General features: G+C 46.3%; 2 protein-coding genes across 2 annotated transcripts in view; one reads left to right on the top strand and one right to left on the bottom strand.

The window, feature by feature from the left end:
• The window catches only part of LOC116372471 (clarin-3-like), a 9,737-nt gene extending 6,407 nt beyond the window's left edge, over window positions 1-3,330 (bottom strand). Inside the window, exons 1-2 of the mRNA XM_031821274.1 lie at window positions 2,742-3,330; window positions 1,189-1,374 (exon numbers count right to left, since the gene is read on the bottom strand). Coding sequence (XP_031677134.1) covers window positions 1,189-1,374; window positions 2,742-2,973 — 418 coding nt within the window. The 5' untranslated portion in view covers window positions 2,974-3,330. The remainder of the gene's footprint in view (window positions 1-1,188; window positions 1,375-2,741) is intronic.
• A 7,055-nt stretch (window positions 3,331-10,385) lies between these two features.
• Window positions 10,386-25,297, top strand: part of LOC109884467 (receptor-type tyrosine-protein phosphatase epsilon) — a 150,904-nt gene continuing 135,992 nt past the window's right edge. The window contains exon 1 of the mRNA XM_031821276.1: window positions 10,386-10,623. The gene's annotated coding sequence lies outside the window, so the exon portion shown is untranslated. The remainder of the gene's footprint in view (window positions 10,624-25,297) is intronic.

Genomic DNA, 25,297 nt, shown 5'->3' with positions numbered 1-25,297 from the left:
GGACTAAATAGGGTTTGATCCCACAACCTTCAGGTATTTCATATAGGACTAAATAGGGTTTGAACCCACAACCTTCAGGTATTTCATATGGGACTAAATAGGGTTTGATCCCACAACCTTCAGGTATTTCATATAGGACTAAATAGGGTTTGAACCCACAACCTTCAGGTATTTCATATGGGACTAAATAGGGTTTGATCCCACAACCTTCAGGTATTTCATATGGGACTAAATATGGTTTGAACCCACAACCTTCAGGTATTTCATATGGGACTAAATAGGGTTTGATCCCACAACCTTCAGGTATTTCATATGGGACTAAATAGGGTTTGAACCCACAAACTTCAGGTATTTCATACGGGACTAAATAGGGTTTGATCCCACAACCTTCAGGTATTTCATATGGGACTAAATAGGGTTTGAACCCACAACCTTCAGGTATTTCATATGGGACTAAATATGGTTTGAACCCACAACCTTCAGGTATTTCATATGGGACTAAATAGGGTTTGATCCCACAACCTTCAGGTATTTCATATGGGACTAAATAGGGTTTGATCCCACAACCTTCAGGTATTTCATACGGGACTAAATAGGGTTTGATCCCACAACCTTCAGGTATTTCATACGGGACTAAATAGGGTTTGATCCCACAACCTTCAGGTATTTCATACGGGACTAAATAGTGTTTGATCCCACAACCTTCAGGTATTTCATATGGGACTAAATAGGGTTTGATCCCACAACCTTCAGGTATTTCATATAGGACTAAATAGGGTTTGATCCCACAACCTTCAGGTATTTCATATGGGACTAAATAGGGTTTGAACCCACAACCTTCAGGTATTTCATACGGGACTAAATAGGGTTTGATCCCACAACCTTCAGGTATTTCATACGGGACTAAATAGGGTTTGATCCCACAACCTTCAGGTATTTCATATGGGACTAAATAGGGTTTGATCCCACAACCTTCAGGTATTTCATACGGGACTAAATAGGGTTTGATCCCACAACCTTCAGGTATTTCATATAGGACTAAATAGGGTTTGATCCCACAACCTTCAGGTATTTCATACGGGACTAAATAGGGTTTGATCCCACAACCTTCAGGTGTGCCGCTGATGGGCTGCCCTCTTTTTTTGCTTGATTGATTGAACAAATTGATGTGAACTTTATTCATCTTACCACTGCCAGAGCTGCATGTGTAGAGCCCTATGGGTCCCATGTACGTCTGGTAGGGGTTACTGACGCTGTTGTACAGAGTGATGAGGATGCTGCCAGCAGAGCAGAGCAGACACAGGGCCAGGAGGGTGATCACTATGCCATGGAGGATCTGAGGAGCTCCACCTGTCTCTGCCAACTTCTCAAACACTGCACAGGCAGACCAAGAACAGTCAGGTTAGGAATATACACTAGTATTATGGTGAGTTCTACCACTACACAGACAGACCAAGAACAGGCAGGTTAGGAATATACACTAGTATTATGGTGAGTTCTACCACTACACAGACAGACCAAGAACAGGCAGGTTAGGAATATACACTAGTATTATGGTGAGTTCTACCACTACACAGACAGACCAAGAACAGGCAGGTTAGGAATATACACTAGTATTATGGTGAGTTCTACCACTACACAGACAGACCAAGAACAGTCAGGTTAGGAATATACACTCACTATGTTGAGTTCTACCACTACACAGACAGAACTAGAACAGTCAGGTTAGGAATATACACTAGTATTATGGTGAGTTCTACCACTACACAGACAGAACTAGAACAGTCAGGTTAGGAATATACACTAGTATTATGGTTCTACCAAGGGCGGAATTGTGGTATAGATATCTTAGCACCCTTTTTTCCCAAATAGTTTTCTTTCTAGAACCTAAAAGGGTTATTTTCGCTGTCCCCATAGGAGAACCCTTTGAAGAATCAATTTCGGGTTCCAGGTAGAACCCTTTTGGGTTCTATGAACAATCCTTTCCACAGAGAGTTCTATATGGAACCAAAAAAGGGTTCTACCGGGGAACCAACAAAGGGTTTACCCTAAAGGCACAGCTGAAGAACCCCTGTAACGTATCCGCTGGGAGTCGGGACAGCAAGTTCCGGGGGAGTGAATTGAATAAATAAATGAACAAAACAAGAAACCCAAGTAGCGGTACAGACATGAAACATATAACTAGAAACACAAGTAGCGGTACAGACATGAAACATATAACTAGAAACCCAAGTAGCGGTACAGACATGAAACATATAACTAGAAACACAAGTAGCGGTACAGACATGAAACATAACTAGAAACACAAGTAGCGGTACAGACATGAAACATATAACTAGAAACACAAGTAGCGGTACAGACATGAAACATATAACTAGAAACACAAGTAGCGGTACAGACATGAAACATAACTAGAAACACAAGTAGCGGTACAGACATGAAACATATAACTAGAAACACAAGTAGCGGTACAGACATGAAACATATAACTAGAAACACAAGTAGCGGTACAGACATGAAACATAACTAGAAACACAAGTAGCGGTACAGACATGAAACATATAACTAGAAACACAAGTAGCGGTACAGACATGAAACATAACTAGAAACAATAACATCTAGGGAACTTCACACTTACACTGTTGCTTTATTACAGTATGAAGTCAACGTTCTAGAACGTTAACACAGAACCTTTCTGCACATGTATAGAGGGACAGTGGTAGAGCACGATTAAAATATACCTTGAATTGTCTTTTCACCTCCGAACACTGGACAAGAACCTCTGGCGATCACCCCATAGAAAAGCTCATATGATATGTTGGCGGAGCCGTTGGTGAAAATGTTTTCATGTCCAGAGCAAAGCATTTTGGAAACGGCCCATTCTGTCGACATCCCATAACCTAAAATCGCCACGGACACCGTAGTAGCCAGCGCGCTACCCAGAAAATGCAGAGCCTTCTTGGTGGAGGGCATTGTCACAATATTCCAGCCACACCGATGAAGAAGAAGATGAAGACGTCCAAACCCTTATTGGTTCTGTAACTCTCCGAATCAGCTTCAATAGCAGAGTAGTAGGCTGTAACCATCTACCCTTCTGGTGTCCCAAAGACAGGATAGGAGTTACAGTCCACTGATTGGACAGGTGTGACGGTCTGAGGAGAGGACAGGCGTGACGGTCTGAGGAGAGGACAGGCGTGACGGTCTGAAGAGAGGACAGGCGTGACGGTCTGAGGAGAGGACAGGCGTGACGGTCTGAGGAGAGGACAGGCGTTACGGTCTGAGGAGAGGACAGGCGTGACGGTCTGAGGAGAGGACAGGCGTGACGGTCTGAGGAGAGGACAGGCGTGACGGTCTGAGGAGAGGACAGGCGTGACAGTCTGAGGAGAGGACAGGCGTGACGGTCTGAGGAGAGGACAGGCGTGACGGTCTGAGGAGAGGACAGGCGTGACGGTCTGAGGAGAGGACAGGCGTGACAGTCTGAGGAGAGGACAGGCGTGACGGTCTAAGGAGAGGACAGGCGTGATGGTCTGAGGAGAGGACAGGCGTGACGGTCTGAGGAGAGAACAGGCGTGAAGGTCTGAGGAGAGAACAGGCGTGAAGGTCTGAGGAGAGGACAGGCGTGACGGTCTGACGAGAGGACAGGCGTGATGGTCTGAGGAGAGGACAGGCGTGACTAGCCTGTAGGTTATAAAACACCTCTAGATTACGAGGGTGAACTTTAGTCAGGAAAGAGAGAGAGATGGTTGTCATAGAGCTGATAACGTATTCCCAAACATCGTAAATGGGAGAGGCATCTGATTAATACCAAAAGGGGAAATAAATATACCTGAGGACTGAGTGCTCAGCATGTGGCGCAGTTTGTTCCAAATGAAGAAATAAGGATCTACTGTTTATTCCACATAAATAATTGCTAATAAGCTACAACACACCTTCAGGCATCATTACATGTCTTTAACCAGATAGTCAATATCAGTCTCTAATTGTTATTACAAACTAGGTGGTTCCGGCCCTGAATGCTGATTGGCTGGCAGCCGTGGTATGTCAGACCGTATACCACGGGTATGATAAAACATAATTTTACAAGATACAGAGTAGTCACTAGTAATACACACACACACACACACACACACACACACACACACACACACACACACACACACACACACACACACACACACACACACACACACACACACACACACACACACACACACACACACACACACACACACACACAGCAACAGACACAGCCAATGGAAACATCAGAGACACCATGAAGGCCATCGTATGATAAACAACATGTTTTATTGTCCCAACTCTTTTCAGTACCTCCTCTATGTACAGTGAAATGACGTTTTCCTGCACGGGATCCAAAGTCCTCCTGTGGAAACAAGTCAGGCTAAATGAGGCCATAAAACCAAGCAGATGAAGGATTTACTCTTCCCTCTGCAATAGTTGAGAGTGATCAGCATGTCATGGATAGGCTACACACCGTGACAGATAGACAAAGACCTAAAGACCTGCAGGTCAACCTCTATGGGGCTGCACAATAATACTATGGGCATTAATGTAGGACAGATTTGAAATGTTAATGATAATAATATGAATAATAATAATAGATTTTGTATGACGGTTTATTAATTAAATGGACATAGGCCCATACTGACACAACAGAATTCAAATACAGGCCTGGCTATTTGATCATCAATTGAATTCTAATGTTATTTTAAATTCATTCTAAGGTTCTTGGAAATTAATTCTAATATTATTTGAACTGAATTCTAATGTTATTTTAAATTCATTCTAAGGTTCTTGGAAATTAATTCTAATATTATTTGAACTGAATTCTAATGTTATTTTAAATTCATTCTAAGGTTCTTGGAAATTAATTCTAATGTTATTTGAACTGAATTCTAATGTTATTTTAAATTTATTCTAAGGTTCTTGGAAATTAATTCTAATATTATTTGAATTGAATTCTAATGTTATTTGAATTCAATTCTAATGTTATTTTATTGCTATCACTTTCAACGTGCGTTGCTCGTTGCAACCTATTGTCTAAATTGTTATGTTTCCAGGTACCACAATGAGCCACAATGGGGTCCTCCACCACCATGTCACCATATACCCAGCTATGAGCCACAATGGGGTCCTCCACCACCCTGTCACCATACACCCAGCTATGAGCCACAATGGGGTCCTCTGCCACCATGCCACCATATACCCAGCTATGAGCCACAATGGGGTCCTCCACCACTCTGTCACCATATACCCAGCTATGAGCCACAATGGGGGTCTTCCACCACCCTGTCACCATATACCCAGCTATGAGCCACAATGGGGTCCTCCACCGCCATATACCCAGCTATGAGCCACAATGGGGTTCTCCGCCATGCCACCCGTGGACCACACAACCACAGCAATGGCCTGTGGAGACATTCTAGCAGAGTCCTTGGAGGGGAGGATGAGTCATGCCAGATGATATTTCCCCCTCTGTCTGGCCGAGGAGAATATCGCCTGTGATGTTGATGAACATCTGTGTGCCGGACCAAAACAACAGACGTGACTGATTTTTGTTTTCGAATGGAGTATTTGTTTCTTGATTTATGATTTTACTGTACTTCGACAGTTTCTCTTCCATACAATTGATTTCATATACAGGACAGTATAGGCCTAGGCTAGCCTAGTGGTTAGAGTGTAGGGACGGCAGGTAGCCTAGTGGTTAGAGTGTAGGGACAGCAGGTAGCCTAGTGGTTAGAGTGTAGGGACGGCAGGTAGCCTAGTGGTTAGAGTGTAGGGACGGCAGGTATCCTAGTGGTTAGAGTGTAGGGACGGCAGGTAGCCTAGTGGTTAGAGTGTAGGGACGGCAGGTAGCCTAGTGGTTAGAGTGTAGGGACGGCAGGTAGCCTAGTGGTTAGAGTGTAGGGACGGCAGGTAGCCTAGTGGTTAGAGTGTAGGGACGGCAGGTATCCTAGTGGTTAGAGTGTAGAGGCGGCAGGTATCCTAGTGGTTAGAGTGTAGGGACGGCAGGTAGCCTAGTGGTTAGAGTGTAGGGACGGCAGGTATCCTAGTGGTTAGAGTGTAGGGACGGCAGGTAGCCTAGTGGTTAGAGTGTAGGGACGGCAGGTATCCTAGTGGTTAGAGTGTAGGGACGGCAGGTAGCCTAGTGGTTAGAGTGTAGGGACGGCAGGTAGCCTAGTGGTTAGAGTGTAGGGACGGCAGGTAGCCTAGTGGTTAGAGTGTAGGGATGGCAGGTAGCCTAGTGGTTAGAGTGTAGGGACGGCAGGTAGCCTAGTGGTTAGAGTGTAGGGACGGCAGGTAGCCTAGTGGTTAGAGTGTAGGGACGGCAGGTATCCTAGTGGTTAGAGTGTAGGGACGGCAGGTAGCCTAGTGGTTAGAGTGTAGGGACGGCAGGTAGCCTAGTGGTTAGAGTGTAGGGACGGCAGGTAGCCTAGTGGTTAGAGTGTAGGGACGGCAGGTATCCTAGTGGTTAGAGTGTAGGGACGGCAGGTAGCCTAGTGGTTAGAGTGTAGGGACGGCAGGTATCCTAGTGGTTAGAGTGTAGAGGCGGCAGGGTAGCCTAGTGGTTAGAGTGTAGGGATGGCAGGTAGCCTAGTGGTTAGAGTGTAGGGACGGCAGGTAGCCTAGTGGTTAGACCGGTGGACTAGCAACCGGAAGGTTTTTATTTTTTTTATTATTTTACCTTTATTTAACCAGGCAAGTCAGTTAAGAACAAATTCTTATTTTCAATGACGGCCTGGGAACAGTGGGTTAACTGCCTGTTCAGGGGCAGAACGACAGATTTGTACCTTGTCAGCTCGGGGGATTGAACTCGCAACCTTCCGGTTACTAGTCCGACGCTCTAACCACTAGGCTACGCTGCCGCCCCAGGTTGCAAGTTCAAACCCCCAAGCTGACAAGGTAGAAATCTGTCGTTCTGCCCCTGAACAGGCAGTTAACCCACTGTTCCTAGGCTGTCATTGAAAATAAGAATTTGTTCTTAACTGACTTGCCTAGTTAAATAAAGGTAAAATAAATAAATAAACAGTATAGGCCTATTTTTCTTCCTTCACATACCCCAAAAACATTTACTGTATTTTTTCATTTTTACTGTGTTTACAGTGTTTACAGTGTTTTCATGTTTACAGTGTTTACTGTGTTTTCATGTTTACAGTGTTTACTGTGTTTACTGTGTTTACAGTGTTTACTGTGTTTACTGTGTTTTCATGTTTACTGTGTTTACAGTGTTTACAGTGTTTACTGTGTTTACAGTGTTTACAGTGTTTACTCTGTTTACAGTGTTTACAGTGTTTACATGTTTACAGTGTTTACAGTGTTTACATGTTTACTGTGTTTACTGCTGTTTGACATGTATTGAGACATGTTGAAATATAAAACACATGTTTTTCTCATTTGTTTTCCTTTCCTGTTAGAGTAAACACAAACAATATACAGTATAACAATACCATCTTAGTCTTTATACTGAAATAGATTCTCATATTAAAGTTTTTTTTACAATTGATAACAGGCTTTACCTATATTTAAGATAGCTTTACTAAACTCTTAACACAGCAACACCCCTACGTCACACAATTAGCCAAATAGTTCATTTTCTACTCAAAAAAACATATTTTGTTCATTAAATACCAACTCTACATTTCAAAATACAACTCTACGTACACTAACTCTCTCAAAACAGCAAACCCGACTCAATATCGAATCATCTTTTAAAAACACCAGCACATGTTTTCTATCGAAGAGGAACGTATAGTCAACCACAGACCCGTTGGTTTGGTGACAATTCTGGATCATGGAAGCCAGGGTTGACCGTCTGAGATTTAGGCTGGACTCTTTCACCAGTCTCTCTCAGTGATAGACCATGGTATTAGAATGGACTCTTTTACCAGTCTCTCTCAGTGATAGACCATGGTATTAGACTGGACTCTTTTACCAGTCTCTCTCAGGGATAGACCATGGTATTAGGCTGGACTCTCTCAGTGATAGACCATGGTATTAGACTGGACTCTTTCACCAGTCTCTCTCAGTGATAGACCATGGTATTAGGCTGGACTCTTTCACCAGTCTCTCTCAGTGATAGACCATGGTATTAGGCTGGACTCTCTCAGTGATATACCACGGTATTAGGCTGGACTCTTTCACCAGTCTCTCTCAGTGATAGACCATGGTATTAGGGGGGACTCTTTCACCAGTCTCTCTCAGTGATAGACCATGGTATTAGGCTGGACTCTCTCAGTGATAGACCATGGTATTAGGCTGGACTCTTTCACCAGTCTCTCTCAGTGATAGACCATGGTATTAGGCTGGACTCTCTCAGTGATAGACCATGGTATTAGACTGGACTCTTTCACCAGCCTCTCTCAGTGATAGACCATGGTATTAGGGGGGACTCTATCACCAGTCTCTCTCAGTGATAGACCATGGTATTAGACTGGACTCTTTCACCAGTCTCTCGTTGGTTACTACTGCATTGTCGGAACTAGAAGCACAAGCAATTCGCTACACTCGCATTAACATCTGCTAACCAGGTGTATGTGACCATTAACATCTGCTAACCATGTGTATGTGACAAATAACATTTGATTTGATTTCAATTTCTAACTACTCCTCTGCCTGGTCCAGCTTCTCCTCTGCCTGGTCTAACTACTCCTCTGTCTGGACCAGCTACTTCTCTTCCTGGACCAGCTACTTCTCTCCCTGGTCCAACTACTCCTCTCCCTGTTCCAGCTTCTTCTCTCCCTGGTCCAACTACTCCTCTCCCTGGTCCAACTACTCCTCTCCCTGGTCCAACTACTCCTCTCCCTGGTCCAACTACTCCTCTCCCTGGTCCAGCTACTCCTCTCCCTGGTCCAGCTACTCCTCTCCCTGGTCCAACTACTCCTCTCCCTGGTCCAACTACTCCTCTCCCCGGTCCATCTACTCCTCTCCCTGGTCCAAATACTCCTGTCCCTGGTTCAACTACTCCTCTCCCTGGTCCAGCTACTCCTCTCCCTGGTCCAACTACTCCTCTCCCTGTTCCAGCTTCTTCTCTCCCTGGTCCAACTACTCCTCTCCCTGGTCCAACTACTCCTCTCCCTGGTCCAACTACTCCTCTCCCTGGTCCAACTACTCCTCTCCCTGGTACAGCTACTCCTCTCCCTGGTCCAGCTACTCCTCTCCCTGGTCCAACTACTCCTCTCCCTGGTCCAACTACTCCTCTCCCTGGTCCAACTACTCCTCTCCCTGGTCCAGCTACTCCTCTCCCTGGTCCAACTACTCCTCTCCGTGGTCCTGATGTTGTTTGTTCTCTCTCTGCTCCTCTGTGTTGTTCTCTATCCACATTGAACTAAATCAATACAAAGAGCTCTTTTTACTGTGTTTGTCCATGTAACTGAAAGAGCTTCAACACCTGGCTATGTCTCCGACTGAGATTGGAATCAGCTGTGGTTGGTCTATTTTACACAATTTACAGTAAATCAGCTATTTCTTATTGTGTCAATGATCAGTTCATTCAAAAATGCTGATCAGCTGTTTCAATACAGTTTTTGAGCTGCTGTTGTTGCAGAAGTAGAGACTTTATTCTATATTTGAGGTTTTGAACATCAGGTCTTCATGTCTGACATGCTGTGTGCAAAGCATTTGTAAATAAGACAAGAAAGATCCATGATGTTGTTATTGGGTAAGTTTGTATGTAAAGAAAATGTAAGCATTTTTAGAAACGCGTTAATTGACTGCATATTCTGTGAAAACGACATGAATTGTGTTCATGGTATTGTCCACAACAGACAGATGTTGTGCTGATTGTGTTTATAGACTTTTGAAAATGCGACTACAGATTGGACAAAAGGATGTTAGCGATGGTAAAGAAAACCGTAGTGTTTTGAATATTGCCACATTAGACCACATTAGTGTGGTCTGGGTCGTCACTAAGTTAGATTCCTTTGATGTGCGCATGTCTCATTGGTAAAACAGAGTTTCACTTTGAGCAGAGAGTACATGGTTTTGCAAGATGTCTGTGAGGTTTTGGGGAAATTGGCTAACTGTTAGTTTGGAGTACACGCGATGTAGTTTCACCAAACGTGTGTTAAGGATTGGGGGAAACTGTAATAGATATGTTCTATAGCCAAACAGATGTAAGCATGGTTTGAAATAAATATGTTTTAGTCAAATATTATATATATTTGTGCTTCTTGCGATCACTTTGCAGTCTACAAATGATTTGTAATTATGTTCCCGGCCTCTCTGTCTATCCGCTCCAGAACAACATCTTCCCTCGGCTGAATCTAGTTGATCCATTCCCCAGGGTGTCATTATTGCGCGCATGTCGTAATAAAGCTGTGCGCCAGGCGGCTCTCTCTCCTCGGCAGCGGCAGGTAGGGAGGCGTGCCCAGACAGCGGGGAAGGGGAGCGGGGCCAAGAGGACCGGGGACTAGAGGACCGGGGATATTCACTGACAGCAGCAGTTACGTTCAGATTAACAGAACTGGATGATTTTCGATGAGTGGCTGGACAAGATTTTTAATAAGAAACCGTGTAGTCGGCTACGGTTCATGACCATCCTTAGGTTTTCCCCTGAGCTCTCTAGTCACGGACACGAATACTGGATATAATTGTGGAACCACTACGGTAAGAGGAATGGTTTTTACATGATTTCGTGTTGATTGAAGGTGTTTTGTTGTTGTTGTTGTCATTGTGGCATATGATTTAGCGATCGAAAAACGGCAAGATTGACAGTATTGAAATGCGGTGGTTTTCTTCACCAGCTGATTGCGTTCCTTCACATTATGGATCGATGGAAAGATTCACAGTAGGCTATGTTACGAATTACATGGTGTACATTTAGCCTAGCTGTCTGTGCCAGTTTCATTATAATAAACGTGATACCTTTGCATTGGCATAGAGAGATTGATTATTAAAGCAGGTATGCGTGTGTGTGAGAGAGGCATGCTACCCTCCCTGTCTTTCAACCCGAGGCGCCTGTTACGGCAACCACTATGCGGGTTTAGTGGAGCAAAGCCTTTTACAACATAGCATCTTTTTTTCCCCCCTCTCCCCTGTTGATTCATTAATTTCGTTTGTTACAACAGAAGAAGCGGCTGTTTTTCCCAGAAAGTTGCTCAATAGCCTTAGCCTGGGCCGACATGAGAGAGAGAGAGAGAGAGAGGTAATGCCGGTAGAGACATGCTTTCCTATCAGTTATGGGTACAGTCTTCAGTGAGCAGGCATGGACACATTTTGACATGCGGTATACTATGTAATGCGTATGATACCCATCTGGTTGCCAGGGGCGATGGCGAAGCGACATGTGACCGCAGCATGGTGTCTTCAAGTCTACAGCTACAACATGATGTTTGACATGAGCCTCTAACTGTCACTCCTAACACCCCCCCCCCCATCTCTTTCCGTACCCTGCCTGCAGTTATCCCAATCAGAAACATTCAACTGTGTACCTAGGAGGCATGGCAAGAATTCAGACAATGCTTGCATGCCTTGAAGCCTGTCATTATCCATTATGATGAGGTTGAGGAGCGAGGTGTGACAGATTGAATCAGCCATAGAATACACATAACTACAATACCTTACTGTAACTCACAATAGATAACTACAATACCTTACTGTAACTCACAATAGATAACTAGAGTACCTTACTGTAACTCACAATAGATAACTAGAGTACCTTACTGTAACTCACAATAGATAACTACAATACCTTACTGTAACTCACAATAGATAACTAGAGTACCTTACTGTAACTCACAATACATAACTAGAGTACCTTACTGTAACTCACAATACATATCTTCAATACCTTACTGTAACTCACAATACATAACTAGAGTACCTTACTGTAACTCACAATACATATCTTCAATACCTTACTGTAACTCACAATAGATAACTAGAGTACCTTACTGTAACTCACAATACATAACTAGAGTACCTTACTGTAACTCACAATACATATCTTCAATACCTTACTGTAACTCACAATAGATAACTACAATACCTTACTGTAACTCACAATACGTAACTACAATACCTTACTGTAACTCACAATACATAACTACTATATAGACTGTAACTCTGTAACTCACATCATAAATGCTTGTGAAATACAGTCCATGTGTATTGTCAGGTTGTGTCACTGGTAGGCCTAAGCATATTAACAGTATGTGAAACTGTTACTGACAAGTCCCAAGTCCGTTGATGTTGGTGGTAATGTAGGAACACTGTATATAAGATACTGTACCTGGCAGGGATCTTTCCAGGATCGTACTGTCCAGGACCTCTATCTGGCGGCATGGAGGCTGTTCTCCCTGTCTTCCTGCCTCCCTGTGGATCCACGTACTGTCCAGGACCTCTATCTGCGAGCATGGAGGCTGTTCCCTCTGTCTTCCTGCCTCCCTGTGGATCCACGTACTGTCCAGGACCTCTATCTGCCAGCATGGAGGCTGTTCTCCCTGTCTTCCTGCTTCCCTGTGGATCCACGTATTGTCCAGGACCTCTATCTGCCAGCATGGAGGCTGTTCTCTCTGTCTTCCTCCCTCCCTGTGGATCCACGTACTGTCCAGGACCTCTATCTGCCAGCATGGAGGCTGTTCTCCCTGTCTTCCTGCTTCCCTGTGGATCCACGTATTGTCCAGGACCTCTATCTGCCAGCATGGAGGCTGTTCCCTCTGTCTTCCTGCCTCCCTGTGGATCCACGTACTGTCCAGGACCTCTATCTGCCAGCATGGAGGCTGTTCCCTCTGTCTTCCTGCCTCCCTGTGGATCCATGTACTGTCCAGGACCTCTATCTGCCAGCATGGAGGCTGTTTTCTCTGTCTTCCTGTCTCCCTGTGGATCCACGTACTGTCCAGGACCTCTATCTGTCAGCATTGAGGCTGTTCTCTCTGCCTCCCTGTGGATCCACGTACTGTCCAGGACTTCTATCTGCCAGCATGGAGGCTGTTCCCTCTGTCTTCCTGCCTCCCTGTGGATCCATGTACTGTCCAGGACCTCTATCTGCCAGCATGGAGGCTGTTTTCTCTGTCTTCCTGTCTCCCTGTGGATCCACGTACTGTCCAGGACCTCTATCTGTCAGCATTGAGGCTGTTCTCTCTGCCTCCCTGTGGATCCACGTACTGTCCAGGACTTCTATCTGCCAGCATGGAGGCTGTTCCCTCTGTCTTCCTGCCTCCCTGTGGATCCACATACTGTCCAGGACTTCTATCTGCCAGCATGGAGGCTGTTCTCCCTGTCTTCCTGCCTTCCTGTGTATCCGGGAGGGAGAGCCAGGATTTACCACACATTGTTCTGGTGCAGAGAGCCCCCCATGCTGTGCTGCTGCTGTCTCCTAGGTACAGCTACATTTAACATTCTATTTGAAGCTTCTCTTGTTTCCTGGTTGGGTGGAGAACTAGCTGATTGGTGTACAGGCATGTCAATTAGGGAGTTAAAGCCATTTCTGACCGATGTGTCAAGAGTTAAGAACACAAACTTTTTTAGAGAATTAAAACAAGAATTATAACAACTGAATAACACAGACAGGGATGCAGACAATACCAGGGAGAAACCAACCTGTTATTGTTCTGTTTGCCTCAGTGGAGGATTGCCTCACCTCCATAGCAACACACGATGCCCACAGATGTTTTCAGTTGGAGGCTTGTTGGAGCTTGTGGCTTCATTGCAGTGTCTCTTAGATTGTGGTATGGTCCATGATATTGCGATAGTCAAACTTGCAATACCCTAACTCAAACAAGATGAGAATGTTTTGGTATCGGCGCAAGCAGTCTAAGGCACTGCGTCTCAGTGCTAGGGGCGTCACTACAGACCCCCGGTTCGATTCCAGGCTGTATCACAACCGGCCGTGATTTTGGAGTTCCATAGGGCGGCGCACAATTGGCCCGAGCTTCGTCAGGGTTTGGCCCGGGGGAAGGCCGTCATTGTAAATAAGGATTTGCCTGGTTTAATAAATAAAATAAGCCCACTGATGAATCAAAATACTGTAGTTATTGGAAAACAAAGGCATGCATCCCAATTGGCACCCTATTCCCTATATAGTGCACTACTGTAACTATGCTGCTTCCTGCTTGGAGGCCCCTGTCAGGAAACCCCCTCGGCTCTCCCCTGATGGCTGGACCTCTGTTACAGAACTACCTGGTCGTTCATAGAGACCTCTCCTCTCTGTTACAGAACTACTTGGTCGTTCATAGAGACCTCTCCTCTCTGTTACAGAACTACCTGGTCGTTCATAGAGACCTCTCCTCTCTGTTACATAACTACCTGGTTGTTCATAGAGACCTCTCCTCTCTGTTACAGAACTACCTGGTCGTTCATAGAGACCTCTCCTCTCTGTTACAGAACTACCTGTTCGTTCATAGAGACCTCTCCTCTGTTACAGAACTACCTGGTCGTTCATAGAGACCTCTCCTCTCTGTTACAGAACTACCTGGTCGTTCATAGAGACCTCTCCTCTCTGTTACAGAACTACCTGGTCATTCATAGAGACCTCTCCTCTCTGTTACAGAACTACCTGGTCGTTCATAGAGACCTCTCCCCTCTGTTACAGAACTACCTGGTCCTGATTCCCTCCCTAGCCCTTCCTCCTTGGTCATAACGCTCTCTACCCTACCCTTACCCCTAACCTCTAGCCCCTTACCCCTACCCTAACCCCTAACCCCTAATCTCTAGCCCCTTACCCCTAACCACTAACCTCTAGCCCCTTACCCCTAACCTCTAGCCCCTTACCCCTAACCTGCCCTAACCCCTAATCTCTAGCCCCTTACCCCTAACCACTAACCTCGAGCCCCTTACCCCTAACCTCTAGCCCCTTACCCCTAACCCCTTACCCCTACCCTAACCCCTTACTCCTTACCCCTTACCTCTAACCCCTTACCCCTTACCCCTAACCCCTAGCCCCTAACCCCTACCCTGCCCTTACCCCTAACCCCTTCCCCCTAACCCCTAACCCCTACCCTGCCCTTACGCCTAACCTCTAGCCCCTTACCCCTAACCTCTAGCCCCTTACCCCTAAACCCTACCCTAACCCCTACCCTAACCCCTAACCTCTAGCTCCTTACCCCTAACCTTACCCCTAACCCCTACCCTAACCCCTAACCTCTAGCCCCTTACCCCTTACCCCTACCCTTACCCCTACCCTAACCCCGAGGACAGTCCACGCTGGGGACATTCTGTTACCTGCTGTCTTCTCACACACCCAATGTGATCTCCTTTAGATTAGACCACACACATTGTCTTATAGGCAACACACACACATGAACACACACGCACACGTATGCACGCACACACACACAGACACGAGAACACACACACACACACACACACATGAACTCACACGCACACGTATGCACTCACACACACACACACACACACACACACACACACACACACACACACACACACACACACACACACACACACACACACACACACACACACACACACACACACACACACACACACACACACACACACAGACAGACACGAGAACACACACACACACACTGCTCAGGAAGTGAAACATCCCAGTACACGAAGTAACATGTATTACTCTGACGTGTGTTAGTTCACCTGACTGTTTGACTGTTTACTGTCGGTTGCATTTAAGACTATGCAAGGTAATTTGCCTGCGGAAACAGCTGTGGAGAGAGAGAAACATAGATAGAGAGAGAGAGATACATAGAGAGAGAGAGAGAGAGACAGAGAGAGAGAGAGAGAGATACATAGATAGAGAGAGAGACAGAGAGAGAGACAGAGAGAGAGAGAGAGATCTTGGAGGAGAGAGAGAGATCTTGGAGGATGTCTCCTCAGTTGCAAAAGGACTTATCAACCATCTGTTAAAAGTAACATCTTCTGTTGATTCTGTTGATTCACTCTGTGGCAGCTAACAGCTAACAGCTAACAACATGGGCAAGCATATGGCAACCACATGAGATGATCCACTGAGGAGAAGAATGAGATGAGACCATTCTGTCAGAATTATTCTGTAGATTCAGGATAGGTGAGAGTGAGAGGCGAAGACGAGAGTGGAGAAGAGGAGCAGAAAGGAGAAGGGAGAGGAGATAGGAGAGGAGATAGGAGACGATAGGAATGGAAGGGGAGGGGGGAGGAGAGGCGAAGACGAGAGGAGTGGAGAAGAGGAGCAGAAAGGAGAAGGGAGAGGAGATAGGAGAAGGAGAGGAGATAGGAGACGATAGGAATGGAAGGGGAGGGGGGAGGAGAGGCGAAGACGAGAGGAGTGGAGAAGAGGAGCAGAAAGGAGAAGGGAGAGGAGATAGGAGAGGGGAGAAGGAGAGGAGATAGGAGACGATAGGAATGGAAGGGGAGGGGGGAGGAGAGGCGAAGACGAGAGGAGTGGAGAAGAGGAGCAGAAAGGAGAAGGGAGAGGAGATAGGAGAGGGGAGAAGGAGAGGAGATAGGAGACGATAGGAATGGAAGGGGAGGGGGAAGGAGAGGCGAAGACGAGAGGAGTGGAGAAGAGGAGCAGAAAGGAGAAGGGAGAGGAGATAGGAGAGGGGAGAAGGAGAGGAGATAGGAGACGATAGGAATGGAAGGGGAGGGGGGAGGAGAGGCGAAGATGAGAGGAGTGGAGAAGAGGAGTAGAAAGGAGAAGGGAGAGGAGATAGGAGAGGGGAGAAGGAGAGGAGATAGGAGACGATAGGAATGGAAGGGGAGGGGGGAGGAGAGGCGAAGACGAGAGGAGTGGAGAAGGGAGAGGAGATAGGAGAGGGGAGAAGGAGAGGATAGGAATGGAAGGGGAGGGGGGAGGAGATAGGAGACGATAGGAATGGAAGAGGAGGGTGGAAGAGAGCAGAGCAGAACAGCCGAGAGGAGAGGAGTTCCCCAGTCAAGCCAGCCAGAGGAAAGTTCTGGTTTGAATTAGAGAATAAGCAGCACTGAGAAGGAGGGAATGATGACACTTTATTAGAGCAGCTGCTCAGAACGGTATGATGGAGTTCAGTATGATGGGGTTCAGTATGATGGAGTTCAGTATGATGGGGTTCAGTGTGATGGAGTTCAGTATGATGGTGTTCAGTATGATGGGGTTCAGTGGGATGGTGTTCAGTATGATGGTGTTCAGTATGATGGGGTTCAGTGGGATGGTGTTCAGTATGATGGTGTTCAATATGATGGAGTTCAGTATGATGGTGTTCAGTATGATGGTGTTCAGTATGATGGAGTTCAGTATGATGGTGTTCAGTGTGATGGAGTTCAGTATGATGGTGTTCAGTGTGATGGGGTTCAGTGTGATGGGGTTCAGTATGATGGGGTTCAGTGTGATGGGGTTCAGTATGATGGTGTTCAGTGTGATGGAGTTCAGTATGATGGGGTTCAGTATGATGGTGTTCAGTGGGATGGTGTTCAGTATGATGGGGTTCAGTATGATGCTGTTCAGTGTGATGGGGTTCAGTATGATGGGGTTCAGTGGGATGGTGTTCAGTATGATGCAGTTCAGTATGATGGGGTTCAGTATGATGCTGTTCAGTGTGATGGGGTTCAGTATGATGGGGTTCAGTATGATGGGGTTCAGTGTGATGGGGTTCAGTATGATGGGGTTCAGTATAATGGGGTTCAGTATGATGGGGTTCAGTATGATGGGATTCAGTATGATGCTGTTCAGTATGATGCAGTTCAGTATGATGGGGTTCAGTATGATGCTGTTCAGTGTGATGGGGTTCAGTATGATGGGGTTCAGTATGATGGGGTTCAGTGTGATGGGGTTCAGTATGATGGGGTTCAGTATGATGGTGTTCAGTGTGATGGGGTTCAGTATGATGGGATTCAGTGTGATGGAGTTCAGTATGATGGGGTTCAGTGGGATGGGGTTCAGTGGGATGGGGTTCAGTGTGATGGAGTTCAGTATGATGGGGTTCAGTATGATGGGGTTCAGTGGGATGGGGTTCAGTATGATGGTGTTCAGTATGATGGAGTTCAGTATGATGGTGTTCAGTGGGATGGGGTTCAGTGTGATGGAGTTCAGTATGATGGAGTTCAGTATGATGGGGTTCAGTATGATGGGATTCTGTGTGATGGAGTTCAGTATGATGGTGTTCAGTATGATGGGGTTCAGTATGATGGGGTTCAGTGGGATGGGGTTCAGTGGGATGGGGTTCAGTGGGATGGGGTTCAGTATGATGGGGTTCAGTATGATGAGGTTCAGTATGATGGTGTTCAGTATGATGGTGTTCAGTATGATGGGGTTCAGTATGATGGGGTTCAGTATGATGGGATTCAGTGTGATGGTGTTCAGTATGATGGGGTTCAGTGGGATGGTGTTCAGTATGATGGTGTTCAGTATGATGGGGTTCAGTATGATGGGGTTCAGTATGATGGGGTTCAGTATGATGGTGTTCAGTGTGATGGAGTTCAGTATGATGGGATTCAGTGTGATGGTGTTCAGTGTGATGGGGTTCAGTATGATGGGATTCAGTGTGATGGAGTTCAGTATGATGGGGTTCAGTGGGATGGGGTTCAGTGGGATGGGGTTCAGTGTGATGGAGTTCAGTATGATGGGGTTCAGTATGATGGGGTTCAGTGGGATGGGGTTCAGTATGATGGTGTTCAGTATGATGGTGTTCAGTATGATGGAGTTCAGTATGATGGAGTTCAGTGGGATGGGGTTCAGTGTGATGGAGTTCAGTATGATGGGGTTCAGTATGATGGGGTTCAGTATGATGGGATTCAGTGTGATGGAGTTCAGTATGATGGTGTTCAGTATGATGGTGTTCAGTATGATGGTGTTCAGTATGGTGGGGTTCAGTGGGATGGGGTTCAGTGGCATGGGGTTCAGTATGATGAGGTTCAGTATGATGGGGTTCAGTATGATGGGATTCAGTGTGATGGAGTTCAGTATGATGGGGTTCAGTATGATGGGGTTCAGTGTGATGGGGTTCAGTATGATGGGGTTCAGTATGATGGTGTTCAGTGTGATGGGGTTCAGTATGATGGGATTCAGTGTGATGGAGTTCAGTATGATGGGGTTCAGTGGGATGGGGTTCAGTGGGATGGGGTTCAGTGTGATGGAGTTCAGTATGATGGGGTTCAGTATGATGGGGTTCAGTGGGATGGGGTTCAGTATGATGGTGTTCAGTATGATGGAGTTCAGTATGATGGTGTTCAGTGGGATGGGGTTCAGTGTGATGGAGTTCAGTATGATGGAGTTCAGTATGATGGGGTTCAGTATGATGGGATTCTGTGTGATGGAGTTCAGTATGATGGTGTTCAGTATGATGGGGTTCAGTATGATGGGGTTCAGTGGGATGGGGTTCAGTGGGATGGGGTTCAGTGGGATGGGGTTCAGTATGATGGGGTTCAGTATGATGAGGTTCAGTATGATGGTGTTCAGTATGATGGTGTTCAGTATGATGGTGTTCAGTATGATGGGGTTCAGTATAATGGGATTCAGTGTGATGGTGTTCAGTATGATGGGGTTCAGTGGGATGGTGTTCAGTATGATGGTGTTCAGTATGATGGGGTTCAGTATGATGGGGTTCAGTATGATGGGGTTCAGTATGATGGTGTTCAGTGTGATGGAGTTCAGTATGATGGGATTCAGTGTGATGGTGTTCAGTGTGATGGGGTTCAGTATGATGGGATTCAGTGTGATGGAGTTCAGTATGATGGGGTTCAGTGGGATGGGGTTCAGTGGGATGGGGTTCAGTGTGATGGAGTTCAGTATGATGGGGTTCAGTATGATGGGGTTCAGTGGGATGGGGTTCAGTATGATGGTGTTCAGTATGATGGTGTTCAGTATGATGGAGTTCAGTATGATGGAGTTCAGTGGGATGGGGTTCAGTGTGATGGAGTTCAGTATGATGGGGTTCAGTATGATGGGGTTCAGTATGATGGGATTCAGTGTGATGGAGTTCAGTATGATGGTGTTCAGTATGATGGTGTTCAGTATGATGGTGTTCAGTATGATGGGGTTCAGTGGGATGGGGTTCAGTGGCATGGGGTTCAGTATGATGAGGTTCAGTATGATGGGGTTCAGTATGATGGGATTCAGTGTGATGGAGTTCAGTATGATGGGGTTCAGTGGGATGGGGTTCAGTGGGATGGGGTTCAGTGTGATGGAGTTCAGTATGATGGGGTTCAGTGTGATGGAGTTCAGTATGATGGGATTCAGTGTGATGGGGTTCAGTATGATGGGATTCAGTGTGATGGGGTTCAGTATGATGGGATTCAGTGTGATGGGGTTCAGTATGATGGGATTCAGTGTGATGGGGTTCAGTATGATGGGATTCAGTGTGATGGGGTTCAGTATGATGGGATTCAGTGTGATGAGGTTCAGTATGATGGGGTTCAGTGTGATGGGGTTCAGTATGATGGGGTTCAGTATGATGGGGTTCAGTATGATGGGATTCAGTGTGATGGGGTTCAGTATGATGGGATTCAGTGTGATGGGATTCAGTGTGATGGAGTTCAGTATGATGGGGTTCAGTGTGATGGGATTCAGTGTGATGGAGTTCAGTATGATGGGGTTCAGTATGATGGGGTTCAAAATGTTCCAAATTTCTCTAGTAAAATAAATGACATATCGGACAGCAACCTTTAACAGCTGGTTGGAAATGGAATCATGCATACGGTGAAAATAGTTGTTTACGACAATTTTTTTACCTTTATTTAACTAGTCAAGTCAGTTAAGAACAAATTCTTATTTTCAATGATGGACTAGGAACAGTGGGTTAACTGCCTTGTTCAGGGGCAGAACGACAGATTTGTACCTTGTCAGCTCGGGGATTTGAACTTGCAACCTTCCGGTTATTAGTCCAACGCTCTAACCACTAGGCTACCCTGCCGCCTCTACACTCTAACCACTAGGCTACCCTGCCGCATCTACACTCTAACCACTAGGCTACCCTGCCGCATATACACTCTAACCACTAGGCTACCCTGCCGCCTCTACACTCTAACCACTAGGCTACCCTGCCACCTCTACACTCTAACCACTAGGCTACCCTGCCGCCTCTACACTCTAACCACTAGGCTACCCTGCCACCTCTACATTCTAACCACTAGGCTACCCTGCCACCCCGACTACCATGTGTTTACGTAAGCCTACATGATTCTCTGGCCAAAGGGGGGGGGGGGGGTCATAGTTCACAATGTTTATGGATGGCATATATCCAATATACAGTCGATTGGGTTAGATAAAGTGTGTTTTCAGGCCAGGGAACATGTCAGCCCTGTTTGGCTGTTGTCCTCGCCCCGCTGTGAGATTGAAAGCAGGGTGTGTCTCAGAAACAGATTATTTTAGTGATTACGCTGTTGCTTCTGGCCCCGTTTAGTAGGAAGGAAAGTCAACACTCCGAGCTGCCTGAGTCCACAGCTACTGGACACCTACAGTACAACACTGCAGGCACTGGCTCCGAGCTGCCTGAGTCCACAGCTACTGGACACCTACACTGCAGGCATTGGCTCCGAGCTGCCTGAGTCCACAGCTACTGGACACCAACACTGCAGGCATTGGCTCCGAGCTGCCTGAGTCCACAGCTACTGGACACCTACACTGCAGGCATTGGCTCCGAGCTGCCTGAGTCCACAGCTACTGGACACCTACACTGCATGCATTGGCTCCGAGCTGCCTGAGTCCACAGCTACTGGACACCTACACTGCAGGCATTGGCTCCGAGCTGCCTGAGTCCACAGCTACTGGACACCTACACTGCAGGCATTGGCTCCGAGCTGCCTGAGTCCACAGCTACTGGACACCTACACTGCAGGCATTGGCTCCGAGCTGCCTGAGTCCACAGCTACTGGACACCTACAGTACATTCATGGAATAAAGAACTCATATTGGCTTATCCTGGTGAAACGATACGCTTGTCCATTAAATATGGAGGTTGATGTTTTATGTTAAATAGGCCCAGGTCGTTAGCCTCGTGAGAGAGCATGGGAAACAGTTATGGTAGTTGCTGTCTCAGTAAGAACAAGCCTTTTGAAGGATGTTTATGTTTTGTTCCAAGGTCGAGATGCTCTTGTGTTTCGACACGGGAGTCCAGTGGAATATCACTGTGTGATTTACAGTATTGTAAGAATGGTCTCTTTCTTTCTGCTAACACACAGACCCAGCTGGCCCATAACACACAGACCCAGCTGGCCCATAACACACAGACCCAGCTGGCCCATAACACACAGAACCAGATGGCCCATAACACACAGACCCAGCTGGCCCATTACACACAGACCCAGCTGGCCCATTACACACAGACCCAGCTGGCCCATTACACACAGAACCAGATGGCCCATAACACACAGACCCAGCTGGCCCATAACACACAGACCCAGCTGGCCCATAACACACAGACCCAGCTGGCCCATAACACACAGAACCAGATGGCCCATAACACACAGACCCAGCTGGCCCATAACACACAGACCCAGCTGGCACATAACACACAGAACCAGCTGGCCCATAACACACAGACCCAGCTGGCCCATAACACACAGACCCAGCTGGCCCATAACACACAGACCCAGCTGGCCCATTACACACAGACCCAGCTGGCCCATAACACACAGAACCGTATTTATTTAGTTTCATAGCACAAATGTATGTTAGCGCGTTTCTCAGACTGGCTTTAGCCACGGATGGAGCAGGCCTGTCCTGGCAAGTGCAGGGATTTGTGAATCTGTTAGGAGCGAACCGCTAGCGCGACAGCTGAAATGGTAAAAATAAATAAAAAATTATTCCAGCTTTAAATGGATCATCCAGATTAGCTGTTAGCTTTGGTTTTGTTCTCATCTAATACTAACAATTACAGTACTCTATCATCCTGACAATATGGTACTACAGAGAAGAGAGGTTTAGGAGAGGAGAGGAGAGGAGAGGAGAGGAGAGGAGAGGAGAGGAGAGGAGAGGAGAGGAGAGGAGAGGAGAGGAGAGGAGAGGAGAGGAGAGGAGAGGAGAGGAGAGGAGAGGAGAGGAGAGGAGAGGAGAGGAGTTTATGAGAGGAGAGAAGAGAGGAGGAGAGAGGTTTAAGAGAGGAGGAGAGAGGAGTGGAGAGGAGAGAGGAGAGGAGGAGAGAGGAGAGAGAAGGAGAGAGGAGAGGAGTGGAGAGGAGAGAGGAGAGGAGGAGAGAGGAGAGGAGAGGAGAGGAGAGGAGAGGAGAGGAGAGGAGAGGAGAGGAGAGGAGAGGAGAGGAGAGGAGAGGAGAGGAGAGGAGAGGAGAGGAGAGGAGAGGAGAGGAGAGAGGTTTATGAGAGGAGAGAAGAGAGGAGGAGAGAGGTTTAAGAGAGGAGGAGAGAGGAGAGGAGTGGAGAGGAGAGAGGAGAGGAGGAGAGAGGAGAGAGAAGGAGAGAGGAGAGGAGTGGAGAGGAGAGAGGAGAGGAGGAGAGAGGAGAGGAGTGAGGAGGAGAGAGAAGAGGAGTGGAGAGGTTTAGGAAAGAAGAGAAGAGGAGAGGAGGAGAGAGGAGTGGAGAGGTTTAGGAGAGGAGAGGTGGATGACTGGATATTTTAGGCAGACAGGGATAATAAAGCCTTGGTTGTATCACTACAGAAGCTGGAGACAGGGAGCGATGGAGGAGGCGGTACTGATGAATTATTTATGTCTGGCCAAAGCACCCAATTTCCGTTTCATTCTTTCACAGGGAGTCTGGGACTACTAACCAGAGAGCTCTGTGATATCCCCCCCCCCCCCCCCCCCCCCCCGCGGCTTGCCTAATGATTTAAGTGTTTGTAATGAGGTTTGGAAGATGTATCTGTAGCAATGATTTTTTTTGTTTTAAGGAATAATAAATATTCTTATATTTTTCAGCTGTTATTAATCATAGGATAAGTTGTGCCTTGAAACCCCATGTTGTAGACCTACAGTGAGTACTGACGACGTCATCAAAGAGAGAATAATAGCTATGTCGTTTGTGTACTTCTCACTGTTGCTCAGCCTCATTAATTACAAGTGATGGATTGAACCCGTGTTGGAACTCGAAGCATTCTTTTGGAATCGACGCTGAGATTTGTTCAATTCACAACACTCTGTAGCATTTTTCTACGTTAGAAAGAGCACGGTCAGTTTTAATAATCTCCTCCTGTACTCAATGGATCCTTTGTAGTCTTTACTACGTGTAGTGTTGAATAGTGATGGCTGTAGTGTTGAATAGGGATGGCTGTAGTGTTGAATAGGGATGGCTGTAGTGTTGAATAGTGATGGCTGTAGTGTTGAATAGTGATGGCTGCTAGTGTTGAATAGTGATGGCTGTAGTGTTGAATAGTGATGGCTGTAGTGTTGAATAGGGATGGCTGTAGTGTTGAATAGTGATGGCTGTAGTGTTGAATAGTGATGGCTGTAGTGTTGAATAGTGATGGCTGTAGTGTTGAATAGTGATGGCTGTAGTGTTGAATAGTGATGGCTGTAGTGTTGAATAGTGATGGCTGTAGTGTTGAATAGTGATGGCTGTAGTGTTGAATAGTGATGGCTGTAGTGTTGAATAGTGATGGCTGTAGTGTTGAATAGTGATGGCTGCAGTGTTGAATAGTGATGGCTGTAGTGTTGAATAGGGATGGCTGTAGTGTTGAATAGTGATGGCTGTAGTGTTGAATAGTGATGGCTGTAGTGTTGAATAGGGATGGCTGTAGTGTTGAATAGTGATGGCTGTAGTGTTGAATAGTGATGGCTGTAGTGTTGAATAGTGATGGCTGTAGTGTTGAATAGTGATGGCTGTAGTGTTGAATAGTGATGGCTGTAGTGTTGAATAGTGATGGCTGTACTCCTTAGTAGTGTTGAATAGTGATGGCTGTAGTCCTTAGTAGTGTTGAATAGTGATGGCTGTAGTGTTGAATAGTGATGGCTGTAGTCCTTAGTAGTGTTGAATAGTGATGGCTGTAGTGTTGAATAGTGATGGCTGTAGTCCTTAGTAGTGTTGAATAGTGATGGCTGTAGTGTTGAATAGTGATGGCTGTAGTGTTGAATAGTGATGGATGTAGTGTTGAATAGGGATGGCTGTAGTGTTGAATAGTGATGGCTGTAGTGTTGAATAGTGATGGCTGTAGTCCTTAGTAGTGTTGAATAGTGATGGCTGTAGTGTTAAATAGTGATGGCTGTAGTGTTGAATAGTGATGGCTGTAGTCCTTAGTAGTGTTGAATAGTGATGGCTGTAGTGTTGAATAGTGATGGCTGTAGTGTTGAATAGTGATGGCTGCAGTGTTGAATAGTGATGGCTGTAGTGTTGAATAGTGATGGCTGTAGTGTTGAATAGTGATGGCTGTAGTGTTGAATAGTGATGGCTATAGTCCTTAGTAGTGTTGAATAGTGATGGCTGTAGTGTTGAATAGTGATGGCTGTAGTGTTGAATAGTGATG

This window comes from Oncorhynchus kisutch, unplaced genomic scaffold (genome assembly GCF_002021735.2).
Source record: "Oncorhynchus kisutch isolate 150728-3 unplaced genomic scaffold, Okis_V2 scaffold3953, whole genome shotgun sequence".
Taxonomy (NCBI): domain Eukaryota; kingdom Metazoa; phylum Chordata; class Actinopteri; order Salmoniformes; family Salmonidae; genus Oncorhynchus; species Oncorhynchus kisutch.
Note: the sequence above shows the minus strand (reverse complement) of the source record. Positions and strands in the feature narration are given on the sequence as shown.